The sequence below is a fragment of the Chiloscyllium plagiosum genome, chromosome 16, assembly GCF_004010195.1.
Source record: "Chiloscyllium plagiosum isolate BGI_BamShark_2017 chromosome 16, ASM401019v2, whole genome shotgun sequence".
NCBI classification, from domain to species: domain Eukaryota; kingdom Metazoa; phylum Chordata; class Chondrichthyes; order Orectolobiformes; family Hemiscylliidae; genus Chiloscyllium; species Chiloscyllium plagiosum.
In genome coordinates this window covers 46,017,044-46,032,110 of record NC_057725.1, presented here as the reverse complement: position 1 = coordinate 46,032,110, position 15,067 = coordinate 46,017,044, and the positions used below count along the sequence as shown (strand labels likewise).

The window sequence follows — 15,067 nt, the reverse complement described above, 5'->3', positions numbered from 1 at the left end:
AGGGTGCCACTCCTGCCTTGGTCCTTGCCCATACACTAATGGGCATGCTCCAACCCTGCCCGTCAATTCCATATATTCTGTAAGAAAGGCTCTTTTTAGCTAGTTTGCTGAAACAGCAATAGGAGATTTCAACTTAAGGGCACGATGGTAACTCAGTGGTTAGCACAGCTGCCTCACAGCGTCAGGGACCCGGGTTCAAACCAGCCTCGGGTGACTGTCTGTGTGGAGCTTGCATGTTCTCCATGTGTCTGCATGGGTTTCCTCTGGGTGCTCCAGTTTCCTCCCACAGTCCAAAGATGTGCAAGTCAGGTGAATTGGCTGTGCTAAATTGTCCACAGTGTTCAGGGATGTGTAGGTTGGGGGCATTAGTCAGGGGTTAAATGTAAGGGAATGGGTCTGGGTGGGTTACTCTTTGGAGGGTTGGTGTGGACTTGTTAGGCCGAAGGGTCGGTTTCTGCACTGTACGGATTCTGTGAGCTGGCAACAAGGAGATGTCAAGACAGAACACCACACTGTGTAACCATCCAAGCAGTTGATGCCATTTTGTGTACAAAGAAGCATTCTTGTTTGGAATAATTCAACAACAGCAAGTAGCTAATAAAAGTTGATTGGGAAAAGGTTATACTTAGGTCCAAATTGGATCAAACAAGCCTTCAATGTTCAAACATTGTTAATCTATGAAAAGCCATCTCAGTCCTACAATTGAGCCCCATCAGTAATCTTTAAGCCCTCAAAATGTTTTTTTCAGTGAAAAGGATCAAACTATAGACCAACTATGCCTCGGTGGAGTCTAAAGGTGAGCATACAAAAGGAGCTTGTGCTGATCAAAGCAAAACAACAATTGATGCAGTCTCCACCAAACCACTGATCCTAAAAGCCCAGCTATTAGCAGTCACATAATGTAATTAAGCTGTGGAGACTGAAAAAGAAGCTTACAGACGATTTCCCAAAAAAAAACCTGTGTAGGGTCAGCCAATATTCTTGTAAAGTTGACATAGCAAAAACGCACATTGATGGAGGAAAATGTATCTTTGTCAAATAAATATTCATTATTGTGAACTACCAGCTGAGGACGAATATCTGCTACAAGTAATGGGTGACATTCTTATGTTTGCAAAAGACATTCCTGAGAGAAGGAGCAAAAATCTTTGTTTTAGTTTCATTCTTGTTCAAGATGAGATCGTTGGCAAAATGAGGATGAGATTTTGACATGGGCTGTAGACTAATTAGCCATCCTATCAGCAGACCACAGTGCTGTTTAAGAACTTTGTAGAGATCCTGGTCCAGCAGTCTATTGGCAAAAATGAGGACTGCAGATACTCGAGATTAGAGTCGAGAGTGTGGTGCTGGAAAACACAGCAGGTCAGGCAGCATCTGAGGAGCAGGAGAATCGATGTTTCAGGCAAAAGCCCTTCAACAGGAATGTTTATTTACAAGTGTACAGCTGATCTGTAGAAATCCAATGAATGTGTAAGAACAAACAGTATGAAAGATGTAAGTTTTATCAAAAGCACTGAGTTGATTTGAATCTATGAATGTACTATTTCAACTCAATCTGTCTGAAATTGAACATGAACAATAGAAGAAACTATAGATTTGGGAAGCTGAAGGGGGATACAGCTCTCAGACAGTTAAAATGTTGGCAGAATTGGGCTTACATGCATTAGCAAATATCACGAGGCTAAATCTTGGCAGCAACACGAAAGATAAATAGATAAAATTCCTTCCTGAAATTTGTATTCACCAATCTGAGAGAGCAGATGAAGTTACAAACCAATCAGTGCTGCAAAATGAATTACGTATTAAATATCTAGCTCCCTCACGCATCATCTCTGGCTTTTGGCTATGTTTCGTGGGTGACTTTCATCTTTCTGCTTGCAGCTCTCTAGACTATCCTAGAGTGTACCAGGCAACCTCTGAGCGCATTAAAATATCCTAGTCTTATTTTGAATTTATTGGCAATCTATGAACAGAAATGAGGCTTCGCTTGTGGTTGCTGGCAATGAGTGCTGCTTTCTTGCAAGGCTGCTGTTCTACTCCCTTCTCCTATTTTGGTTCTTCTTTTGGTTTGGAAACATCTTTGGTTGGTGACACAATACAGGTACTGATTTTTATTGATCAGCCGTGTTAACACAGCAATACTAACTGTCCCATATGAAGTACATGTAATCTGTGTAGCTTATTGATTCTTTAAATGCACATGTCAGGTGCATGTGTATTACACAGGAATCAGCCTTCCATGCTCCCAGAGCCTAGATGGAATTTGTGTTGCTTTAAACTGCTCTAAGTCAAGAACCCAAATAGTGGGAGACAGCAACCACACTGCAACCTGGTGTTTGCTAGATGGAGAGACTATATTCCACAACAACAACACAAGCCTTTTTTATCTAAGGTAAGTCCACTCTTTTTAGTCATAACGAAGATAAACTGTTAGATTAAATGTACTGCTACCTCCCATTTGCATGCTTCCTTCTTGCCTAATTCCCTAAGTGAATCTACTGAGTGTCTTTTCACAAAGCCCATAGTATAGAAAGGGAAAATGAGAATGGGTTTCCTCATTTCCTGCCACTATCCCACCTCAGTCAGGCAGAATATTGAAGGAGCATTCAATTTATCTCTCTGAAGCCTTGCACTATCCAATGAGGTGATTATTCTGTCATCAAGAAATTTACTCTTCAACAACCAAAGTGATGGGCAAACCCAAACTTAACTTTGACATGTTATATTTTAGAAGTCAGTGTGACATTCAGTCGGCTAAGGAATGTCACCAGCCTCTTTATTATTTAATGTCATGTTTTTTACAGACCATCTGGTTGTTGTTGGTCACCATTAGTGGGATCTCAAAGGAAAGCAGAAAACCTTCAGTTTACATTTTCCTTATTGGTGGATTTGAGAAATCGCTCAGATAATGTAACACTCAACGCATCCCCTCAACCACCTCTACTACCCATCTTAAGGTAAAATACTGAAACAAAAGTAAGAGCTAATGGTTTATTACATAACATTAAATGTCAGGGGATGGAGCAGTCAGGCAACATGTTCACTTTTGTTACCCCATTTAATGTCTTGAAGCTGCTTGTTGTTGTTGCTGTTAAGACTTCTTGGGTGGCGTTTCCAAATATCGCACACGATCCAAGACAATGAACCCTGGAATATCACTTAACAGGAAGTGTCATCACAGCCTAATCCTGACTTCACTCTTCTTTCCAGAAAAAATATTGATACCAATCAAAACTTTTCTGCCCCTCCTAGCAATGTATGTGGTGACAGATACTTTTTATATTCTTTCAGGAAACGTGGACATCACTGGCACAGCCAGCATTTGTTGTTGATTCCTCATTGCCCTTGGACCGAATGGCTTACAACGTCATTTCAGAGGGCAGTAAAGAGTTAACCACAATGTTGTGGATTTCGAGTCACGTAGATCAAATGTGGCAGATTTTTTTAGATTAGATTAGATTCCCTACAGTGTGGAAACAGGCCCTTCACCCCAACAAGTCCACACCGACCCTCCAAAGAGTAACCCACCCAGACCCATTTCCCTCTGACTCTAATGCACCTAACACAATGGGCAATTTAGCATGGCCAATTCACCTAACCTGCACATCTCTGGACTGTGGGAGTAAACTGGAGCACCCAGAGGAAACCCACGCAGACACGGGAAGAATGTGCAAACCCAACACAGACAGTCACCTGAGGCTGGAATCGAACCCAGGTCCCTTGCGCTGTGAGGCAGCAGTGCTAACCACTGAGCCACCGTTTCTTCCCTAAAATGCATTAGTGAATGATATGTGCTTTTAGAGCAATGGATGATCGTTCATGTTCACTCTTATTAAGACTAGTTCTTACCTACAGATTTGTCCTTAACTGAATTTATACTCCACCAACTACTACAGTAGGATTTAAATCTACACAGTCAGAGCATTAGGTTTGGATTTCTAAAGGTAGCATTACCATTATAACCTCCATCTCCCATGACTATGATCAGTTAATGCAGAACAGACTGGTCATTAACGTTCTGGATTAGATTGTTAGTATTAGTGTCATACTGTCATTACCTATAAGAGCATTAAATATTTTGGTCATCCTTAACTAAAAGACCAATAAAATTGGTATTCAGAGCGATCTTTCACAGTCATAGGGATCTGAGGGGATTTGTTTCTATGAATTACGGGAATGCAGGTGGAGAAAACAATTAGGAAAGCAAACTAATGTTATCCTTTACTTTAAAAAGATTGGAGCATAAACTTAAAGAAGTTTTACTACAATTATTAAGAGCCTTGGTGCAATGCTCCCTGGAAGAATGTGGAAAGGTTTGGTCTTTATACTTTAGAAAGGGCATAATTGCCCTAGAGTGACTGTAATTTTTAATATGTTTTAATAAAAGGATTCCTGAGTTGAGGGTTTATTTTGTTTTCAGTTATTCATTCATTTGATGTGGGAATCAGTAGCTGAGCTGGTATTTGTTGCTCATTCCTAGTTTCCCTTGAGAAGGCGGTGGTGAACTCCTTTTTGAACTACTAGACTCCATTTGGTGGACTATGTAGACCCAGAATGCTGTTGGGGAGGGAGTTGTAGGATTTTGACCTGGTGACACTGAAGGAATGGTGACATATGTCTAAGTCTATGGTGAGTCACTTAGTTGTGTTCCTATCTATCTGCTGCCATGTCCTTCTAGGTGACAGTGGTCATGGGTTTGGAAAATACTATCTAAGGAGACTTTATGCATTTCTGCATCTTGTGCATCTTGTAGATTGTACATGTAGCTGTTACTGTGCATTGGTAGTAAAGGGAGTGCATGTTTGTAGACATAATGCCCATCCAGCAGGCTACTTTGTCCTGAAGGTATGAAGTATCTTGTGTTGTTGGTGCTGCACCCATCTGTACAAGTGGGGAGTATTGCTTCACACTCCTGACTTGTGCCTTGTAGATAATGGACAAGTTATGGGGAGCCAGAAATTAAGCTACTTTCTGCAGTATCCTTAATCTCTCACCTGCTCTTATAGCCAATGTATTTATATGGCTAGCCCAATTCAGTTTCTGGTCAATAGTAATCTTAGGATGTTGATAGTGTGGGATTCAGTGGTGGTAAAACCATTGAATGTTAACAAGTGGTGGTTGATTTGTCTCTTATTGGGAATGGTCATTGTCTGGCATTTGTGTGGTATGAATGTTAATGCCACTTGTCAGCCCGAGCCTAGATATTGCCCAGACCTTATTGCATTTAACCATGGATTGCTTTAGTATCTGAGGAGTCACAGTATGCAATCATCAGTGAAAGTCTTCATTTCTGACGTTATGGAGGGAAGGCAGCTGAAGATGGTTGGGCAGAATTGTCTTGAAGCTGAGGTGACTGGTCTGAAACAACCACAAACATCTTCCTTTGGGCAGGAATGACTCTAACTAGTAGAGAGTTTTCCTCCTGACTCTTCCTGACTCTAGTTTTGCTAGAGCTTCTTAAAGCTACACTCGGTCAAATGCGGCCTTGATGTCAAGATTGTCACTCTCTCCTCACCTCTGGAATTCAGTCCATGTTTGAACCAAGGTAGTAATGAGGTCAGTAGAACACAAGCTGAGCATCAGTGAGCAGGTTGTTGCTGAGCATGTGCTGCTTGGTGGTACTGTTGATGACACCTTCCATTACATTGCTGATGATCAAGAGTAGATTGATGGGGTGGTGATTAACCAGGTTGGATGTGTCCTGCTTTCTGTGTACAGGACATACTTGGACAATTTTCCACACAGTCAGATAGGTGCCAGTATTATAGCTGTACTGGAACAGTTTGGCTAAGGGCATGGCATACTGAAGCACAAGTCTCCAGTACTATTGTGGGAATGTTATCAGAGCCTATGAGTATCCAGTGCTTCCAGCTATTTGTTGATACCAAGTGGAGTTAATCAAATTGGCTGAGGACTGGCATCTGTGATGCTGGGGTCCACTGGAAAATACTGAGATGAATCATCCACCTGACATTACAGCCTGAAGAATTCTTCAATCTTATCTTTTGTTGGGCTCCCCTATCATGAGGATATGGATATTAGTGGAGCTTCTTCCTTCATTGAATTTGAAGCACCCATCACCATTCATGCCTGGATGTGACACGATTGAAGAACTTGTTATGGAATTACTTATTTCTGTCCATCAGTTGCTATTTATGCTGTCTGACGATCATGCTTTGTAGCTTCACTAGGATTGACACCTCACTTTTACTATACCTGGTGCTGCTCCTGGCATGTCCTCCTGTACACTTCACTGAACTAGGGTTGATCATCTGTGTTGATAGTGGGTGATATTGCAGGCCATGTGATTGCATATTGTGTTGGAATACAATTCTTCTGCTGACAGCCCACCATACGTCATGGCTGTGCAGTCTTGCTAGATTTGTTCAAACACAGTACAACATAACCTGATGGAGAGTATTGTCAATGTGAAAACAGGATTTTGTGTATACAAGGACTGTTGAGTGTTGATCCTTGCCAATATAGTCATGGACAGATGCATCTGCAGTAGGCACATTGTTGAGGATGTGGTTGAGTGTGTTTTGCCCTCTTCTTGGTATCCTCACCACTTGGTGCAGAATCAGCCTAGTTGCTGCATGAGGAGCGATTGAGAACTATCGATTTGTGGATATGGAAGAACCAAGGATATGGGATAGTGAGGAAAAGGTTCGCTGAGCCATGATCTTACAGAACGGTGGAGTAGGTTGAAAGAACCAAATGGCCAGTTCTTTTTTACTTTGTTCAGTGGATGTACACATCATTCGAAAGGCCAACGGAAGTTCAAGTAATTTGTCTGAGTGACAGTAAAGAAACAATTACGTATTTGCAAGTCAGAATGGCCTGTGGCTTGAACAGAAACTTGGAAGTGATAATGTTCATTGTGTCTGTTGTTTTTGTTCTAGGTGATAGGGCTTGCAGGTTTGGAAGGTGCTGTCATAGGGACCTTGAAGTTGCTTGCAGTGCATCCTGAAAATCAGGGGTTTCAAAATTGTGAGTAGTGGCTGCACATCAAGTCATATATACAGCATTTGGGGTGACAACTATGGAAAGAAGACTGATGGAACAGTCCTGTATATATTAGTTTGATGCTATCAGTAATGTGATGAGTGGGAATCTCAAAACACCCTTCAACCTGAGGCAGCACTCCTAGTGGCGACTGCTGTGTGGAGCTGGGATGTTTGTGTACCAGCTTGGTGCAGGCAGAAGTTGCTGTCTAAGCGAGGATAAAAAACAGAAATTATATTACACAGCTGGGAAAGTGAGTGTTGGGTTCAAACTTTACAATGATTCTGCCCGTGTGTGTGTGTGTGTTGTGGCAGTGGACAAAAATGTGCCGGATGGACTGCAACAGTTCAATTAGACAGCTCATTACCATCTTCTCAAGGGCAATTAGGGATGGCAATAAAAGCTGGCCTTGCTAACAATGCCTACATTCACATGAAAGGATGAAAAAAAAGCTCCTTCGCCTGGGATTGCAACTCTGTTTCACAGGCATCAGCAACTCGCCTAATTGGAGAGTGGTAATGGCAGTAATGTGAGGAGGAAGGAGTGATTGTAGTGGAAGTGGGACTGATTACATTGTGCAGGGGATAGTGGAGCTGGCAACGTTGTGGTGAAGGAATGTCTTACTGAGTCTTTTGTCATCAAGGATCATGGAGAACCTGGCTGAAAATCATTCGGAGTATACAGTGGTTAGCACAGCTGCCTCACAGCACTGGGGACCCAGGTTCATCTCCAACCTTGAGTGACTGTCTGTGAGGAGTTTACACGTTCTCCCCATGTCTGTGTGGGTTTGCACTGGTTTTCTTCCACAGTTCATAGATATACAGGTTGGGTGGATTGGCCATGCTAAAATGCCCATAGTGTCCAGGTAAGTGCAGGCTAGGTGACTTAGCCATGGGAAATACAAGGGTACAGGGATAGGGTAGGGGGTTTGGGTGGGATGCTCTTCAGAGGGTCAGTGTGGACTCGATGGGCCGAATGGCCTGCTTCCACACTGTAGGGAATAATAAGATAATAAGATGTTTACAAAGTATTTTGAAAACATGACTTTTCATATTTATAGGATGTACTTTGTGTTGTTCTATAAGGTACAAACTTTAAGAACTATATACTGAATATTAGTGTAGAGATATTTACTACTTTGTTTCCTTTTACCCGCATCTGGAAAGTAACCAAGAAAACTCTCACGGAGATGGCACACACTGCTGCCACTGTGTTCCAGTGTTGAAGGGATTAAATATTGGAATTGATGGATGGGGTTCTAATCGCATAGACTGCTTTGTTCTGAATGCTGCTGAACTTGAGTATTTTTAACCACACTTATCCCAGAAATTGTGGAACATTTCTTCACATCCTGTTGTTCCTTGTATATGGTGGCAGGCTTTGGTGTTCAGGAGGTGATTAATCACCATGGAATTCCCAACTTAAGACTTGCTGTTGTATCAATAATAATTGTATTGCTGGACCAGTTGACTCACCAGTCAACGGTAACCTGCGGGATGTTGACGATGCAGGATTCAATTATGATAATGTCACTGAACATCAAGGAGCAATGGTTAAGTTCTCTTGTATTGGAGTTGGTCAATGCCTAGCATTTGTTTGGCATGAATATTTCTTGTCCAGCCTAAATGTTGTTGATCTTGTTGTGAATGGGCATACACTACTTCATTATCTGAGGATTGTGATTTATACTGAACACGATTATCCATAAACATCTCCACTTTGGAACTTATGACTGAAAGAAGGTCATTGATGCAACAGATGAAGATAGTTGGATCTTGGTCACTCGTGTTAGAGAAATGTGTTGCTGGAAAAGTGCAGCAGGTCAGGCAGCATCAAAGGAGCAGGAGAATCGACGTTTCGGGCATAAGCCCTTCTTCATTCCTGAAGAAGGGCTTATGCCCAAAACGTCAATTCTCCTGCTCCTTTGATGCTGCCTGACCTGCTGCGCTTTTCCAGCAACACATTTTTCAGCTCTGATCTCCAGCATCTGCAGTCCTCGCTTTCACTCGTGTTAGAGACTCAAGCAGAACCGTCCTGTGATTGAGATAATTAACCACAAACGGCAACAACCACCTTCCTCTGCACTAGGTTGAACTCCAATAAGTAGAGAATTTTCCCCCTGATTACAATTGACTTTGATTTGAGTTTCTTGTTGCCATGTTTGGTCAAAGGCTGTTTGAATGCCAAAACTGTATAGTCACACTTCACCTGTGGAATTCCTGTTCATATTTCTTACATTATCATGTTAAATACAGACTCTGCTTCAGAGAAAAAAGCAATGGAAACTTTCCTTCCATCAATGCAAGTCAAACAGTTTCCATGCAACCCATTTTAAATTAACGCTAAGGCTGTGCACTGACAGATGGTATTTGAAAGATTATCAGGCCAAAAGGTTATACTCAGACATCGAGTGTTTGGCTTATTGTGCATAGTTAACCAGAATTGAATCAATAAATTTAAGTGCAATTGTAAAATAGTTGACCTTTTGTTTTTGTGGATGTGTAAAGTGAGCTTTACTTGATTCTACAAAGTTGCCCAAGTATGGGCATTGCAGAGTGATGCCAGATAATAGCTTTGCATCCCTTTACAGTTTATTTTTTGCTAAGACACAAGAAGGAAGCACAGACAGCTGGACTCAGAGACTTTATGAAGCAATGCCTTATAAAGAGAGGTTAACTGGTATGATGCACTCAACTTAAAAAAAAAAGTGAACTGTTACAGAGAATTATCATCACCATGGTGTTCTGTATACTGCAGATTGGATTAATTTACTGCCCAAAGACTTCATTTTTATTTCTTTGCTCTGTTTCAACAGGGTGCCTCAGAATTGCACTGCCAAGTATAACCTTACCATATATGAGAAGGATGGTGATATTCTGAGATGTCGTTATGGACAAAGGACAAGACATGAATGTGCCCACTGTACCCAGCTGCCATTCTTCATGTTAGACCAGGTAGTTCAGCCAGCTTTCTAATGTCAGGTATAAACAAAGACTTTATAAGATTGCTTCATTTTTAAAAAAAGAGTCCTGGCCTAAGTTTGGAATTTGAATATGTGTCTGTGCCACTCAGATCATTGTAAATTGTTTTTATTCCCTTGACTGATTTGCTGTACTTTCTTCATGTGCTCATGTATTGGCAAACCTGGAAGCAAACAAATCATTTATTATTTTGTAAAACAGTAAACAAATGCAATTACTGATCAAGATTGCAACACAATATTTGCCTCACACTACTGTCTGGTCACTTAGCAGTGGTGTTATGTGAGGAGTACATACACAGCCATGGTTTTCTGTGGATTATAATAAATGGACAGAAAACGTGGACTGCATGCTCACAATTCAGTGTGCTGAGCTTACTGTGGGATCCTGTTACATCTGACAACAAGAACGTAGTCCTCAGGTGTCTTGCCTTAAGCTTTCATCCACTACAACAGAAGATCAGGCTGACACTCAGCTCCACTACTGAGGGCAATGCTACATTGTTGGAGATGACAGGACCTTGGTTTAAGGAGGACAAGTTTAAAGAAGCTTATGAATTTATTGAATTGGGATCCAAGGTACAAGTTAGAACAGGAGATACCACAGCAAGCCTAACATAATAAGAATGTGAAGAGGAGAGAGGATGTGCTAATATTTACTCAAGTATTCTTGCAGGAAAGCTGTGTCCTTCATTATAATGGTCGTGGGACATATGGGACATACAGCTTAGAATTGATTATTGAAGACTATCCAAGAGAAGCCACTGTCCTGACACACAGTGATGGCACACAAACCCTGCACACTGCTTTTGAAGAGGCTTCAACCACATCATTCAATCAAACCACTAAAGTCTTTAGCTCCATTCCGATGCAATTTGTGATCATTGGTAAGCAATCCTTGTGGTTTATTTCCCTCTTCTTCTGAAGGAAACTCCAGTAGCATCACTCGAGTGTGAAACTTAGTGACACTTCGAGGAGGTTGAGTGCACCAATCACAATCTGTACCTTGTCAGCGTTCGGCTCCTTCAACCCAAGAGCCAGGAACAACAAGCTTGACTGTTCCTCTTGCTGGCCCAGTATTCCAGATGTCAATAATGTCACCTTAAATGATATCCTGGCTAATTCGACTGCTGATGGAATTTGTGAGCTCACTAGGTGTTTCTTTTGAAGAAGTGGTATTCTGAAAATTATTTTGAACAGCTTGAATATTGTCAACTTTAGACAGAATCTAACATTGAAGAAAAGATTATTAATACATTTCTGCAATGTTCCTGTTGTTGTTTCACAGTTAGCAAGTTGAGCACCCCAATATTTAGGATGCAGGGAACTTGTAGGCAAGTGTGGTAGAACAGAAAGAACTCAGCTCGACCAGTTTACAGAGATCTAACTAAATTTAATGGTAAGACCGTGTTATAACTTTATTGTTTTCTACTTGGCAGCTGGCCACCTTCACAGGCTGGTTGACTACCACTCGAGTAATGGAGACCTCACAGAGTAAGAGAGCTGGAAGGGAGAAGTCAGCAATCATAGCAGAGTCTGGAGAGTGACCTTAGAAAGTGTTATGGAGGTTGAAGGCTCCTTGGAGGAGAGGATTCCAGGTCCTTCTGGCCCTCAAGGAGGCTATTAAAAACACCTTGTCTTGTAGAGGTTACAGTCCTGGCCTTCCTTTCTCTGTGGGCATCTTACATTTAAATCAAGCTCCCAAATGGAATTGGACAGCTTAACTTAAAATGGTAACATATAGGACACATACATACCTTGCTATCCACTGCTGTCAAACTAACAAAGGATGATATGTAGCAGTTTGGGGATACAGAGCTTATATTTTACACTTTAACCTTGATCTTCTACTACTCTTCCCTTATTTTCTCGGAAATAATTAGCCGAGGTCAAACATCCAGTGCCCTACTTTTTCCCACAGAGCCTCCAGTGCTGAATAAAAAAAGCCTTGGTGTTCTAACACACTGCTGTTCGAACACACCGGTGTATCATTTTTAAATAGTGCTCATAAACAAACATCAGAAAACTTTTATTTCTGTCCCAAACTGCCATGAAATGTCTGCAACAGTTCCAGAAGTGCTGCCTCAGGGGAGCACATTGTTTCAAGCAATGACAAATTGGATGGCTGGAAGTTGCTCTTAATGAGACCCATCTCTGCAAGTGCTAATTCGTTTTGATTAAATACTTCTGGGAGAATAGCCAAAATAGCCATCTACATCCAAAGATGTGCAGGTAAGGTGGATTGGCCATGCTAAATTGCCCTTAGTCATTGTCCAGGGATGTGCAGGCTTGATGGATTAACCATGGGAAATGTAGGGTTGCGGGGATAGGGTAGGGGGTGGGTCTGGGTGAGATGCTCTTTAGAAAGTCAGTATGGACTCGATAGGCTGAATGGTCTGCTTCCACACTGTGGGGATTCTGATTCTAAGTGTTAAACATTCCTACAGTAATGGTGCTCACTGTCATTTTCAGATTCTACTCAGCTTTACAGTGTGAGGAGCCTAAGTAAAGTTCAGTGATGTTAGAGACAATGAGAGTAACAATAACCTTATATGTAATATGATTTGGAGATGCCTTCTTGCTCCGAAAGCTAGTGTGCTTCCAATTAAACCTGTTGGACTATTACCTGGTGTTGTGTGATTTTTAACTATATGTAATATATTTGACACAATGTAGTATGCACTTGTGTAACTTGTTTTCAATTGTTGCAGTGGACAGGTCAATATCACAGTGTGCATTGGGAATATTCCGTCCCATGTTTGTTCATCCAACGCCTCCAAATGGAGCAAGAATACCTGCTTCACTTTATGGTGAAGTTACTTTTACAATAAGTGCCATCAGTCTAAATGAAAGGTATCTCTTTTCATTGTCAATATTATGAATTACATTGTCTATATGAATTACAGTGTAACCTTCTCAAGTTTATAACTACATACCCACTGATTTCAGTCAGCAGTTGTATTGAAGAATACAATAGTCAATTTTATTGAGTTTTCGAACTCTTTACAACTGGAGGATAATAGTTACCAAATTCTAGGACTGTCACCCAAACTCTCTTGACCACTGGGTGGTTTCATTCAGTGTTTTATTTTGTCAGTTTTTTTGATCAAAGATTCCAAGGATTTGAAGCTGATTACAGAACTGCCTGGATATTTTGGGTAAAAAGGTCTGTTTCCTCAGCTGTTTGATTGGCATTCCAACATGGCACCTCCAAGGGAAAGAACATACTCGGCTCAAGGTTTTCTCCATTGTACCACAGGTTTTAACACACAGCCACTTGTAGGAAAACAAAAGGCATGTTGCTGAAGCTTTGGATTTTTCACTCACCAGGAAAAACGCAAGAATAATTTTCAAAAGACTTCAGCAATTCACACTACAAGAGAAATGGATGCTGATTGGTTGGCATGATGACACTGATTGCGCTAGGTGTTGCCATTCCATACTCACGCATACAGCATTGGCCATTGGATAGTGATCTGGAGTAAAATTCCAAACAACATCTTCCCTTTCTATCCCAAGATGCTTAATGTTGTATGGGCATGCCAACTCATTACATTGTAGAATCTGTTCCTCAAGAGGAAGGTTCCTTCCATCATCAAGTGTAGAAACTGCAGGCCCTGTCGGATATAGTGCAATGGAAGTAAACCTCTTCCTGATATAACTGGAAGAGTATTTTATAGTTAATGAGGCATAATTTATTGCATGATAGCCACTAACTACAGGTTACATTGATATGTTAGATGCCATTACAGAGACTTGAAGGAGGATCAGGTCCTAGGTCTCACTTCTTCAAGGTCCTAAGTTATTCTGTCCACATCATTGTAGAGGGTGGTACTCATGACATGCCTCAAAATTAACCATTTCAAATTCAAATGCGACACTGAGGACATTTAATTCACCATGTCCTCAAGAGTGCAACTGGAATTGTCTGGACACAATTTCATGGTGGACAAAGTACTTACCAATTAAACCATCGTGGATGCCATGATTTTTTTTAAATGGTTGGGTTTGTCATATTTCTAAGTGATCCAAAGAAGTATCATAACATGCTGTTTGCATTACTAGAGGTCAAGATAACTTGCTGAACAGAAAAAAAAAAGTGAGGAAAGGAAGGCCTTTCAATAAATAAAATTCAATCCACCAAAGCGATTCTATTATGACCTTCCCTTCTGAATCTAAAAGGAGTTGTATGTTCTGATATATACCAGCCATTAGCTCTGTTATTCTCAACATTTAGCAGGTCTCACCTGTAATACATTAACTTTTGTCTATAATGCTTGTAAAGGAAGACAATTTTAAATAGTGAGGGCAAAGGGACAGTCCTTAATTCTTTTTTCTTCCACTTATTTGTCAGAATCACAGGCTTTACAATAGTGGGTCCCCATGGATTACACAAATCAGATATTTGGAGTGTTAACGGTGACCGATCTGTGTCGACAAATATTTCTTGGTCAGTGGGAGTTCATGATGGTCCAAAGCAAGTTGCAGTGTGCTTTCTCTCAGTAACTTCAACAGGGTAAGGGATCATTTGCAGCTACTTCTGTTTGAGACACAAGTGAGCAGTTATTTTCAGACTTACGCCATCCTGGGGTTGAATGAATACAGACATTTTAACTCTGTAAGATTTCATGAATTATATAATTATGGTATGCAAATATAACAGGATGAACTTGAAAAATAGTGAGTTAATTGAAATCAATATATTGATATATGCATCCCTAATGAAAAGCAAAGGAATATTTTGTTAAAGGAATTTTTGCTTGAACTAGTGCGAGTTGATATTTTATATATAAAATTATGAATATTTTAAATTTAGGAATTAATATTCTGTCATAAAGCTATGGAAATATAACTTCTAAGAAAAACAAAAGTGAAGATTCTTGCAGCCCCCTTCCCACTATTCTCTTCCTGTCCTGCCTCCAACTATCCTCTATCGTCCCCAACTCTTTGAATTTCTTATTCTGTATCCTCATGCTGGTTAATAATTTAGCCTTTCTACTTCTGAGCTGGAATTCCTCATCTTCCCTTACATCTGAACAAAATAATCATAATATTGTAGCTCTTGTATTGATGCTCTGCAAA

General features: G+C 40.8%; 1 protein-coding gene across 2 annotated transcripts in view; it reads left to right on the top strand.

The window, feature by feature from the left end:
- Positions 1 to 389: 389 nt before the first annotated feature.
- The window catches only part of LOC122557859, a 31,996-nt gene continuing 17,318 nt past the window's right edge, over positions 390 to 15,067 (top strand). Inside the window, exons 1-7 of one of the 2 annotated variants that reach the window (XM_043705992.1) lie at positions 390 to 2,101; positions 2,208 to 2,392; positions 2,805 to 2,957; positions 9,821 to 9,959; positions 10,662 to 10,872; positions 12,697 to 12,838; positions 14,340 to 14,501. In XM_043705992.1, the coding sequence (XP_043561927.1) occupies positions 1,976 to 2,101; positions 2,208 to 2,392; positions 2,805 to 2,957; positions 9,821 to 9,959; positions 10,662 to 10,872; positions 12,697 to 12,838; positions 14,340 to 14,501 (1,118 nt within the window). In that variant the 5' untranslated portion in view covers positions 390 to 1,975. The remainder of the gene's footprint in view (positions 2,102 to 2,207; positions 2,393 to 2,804; positions 2,958 to 9,820; positions 9,960 to 10,661; positions 10,873 to 12,696; positions 12,839 to 14,339; positions 14,502 to 15,067) is intronic. The other variant, XM_043705993.1, reaches the window with a different exon arrangement.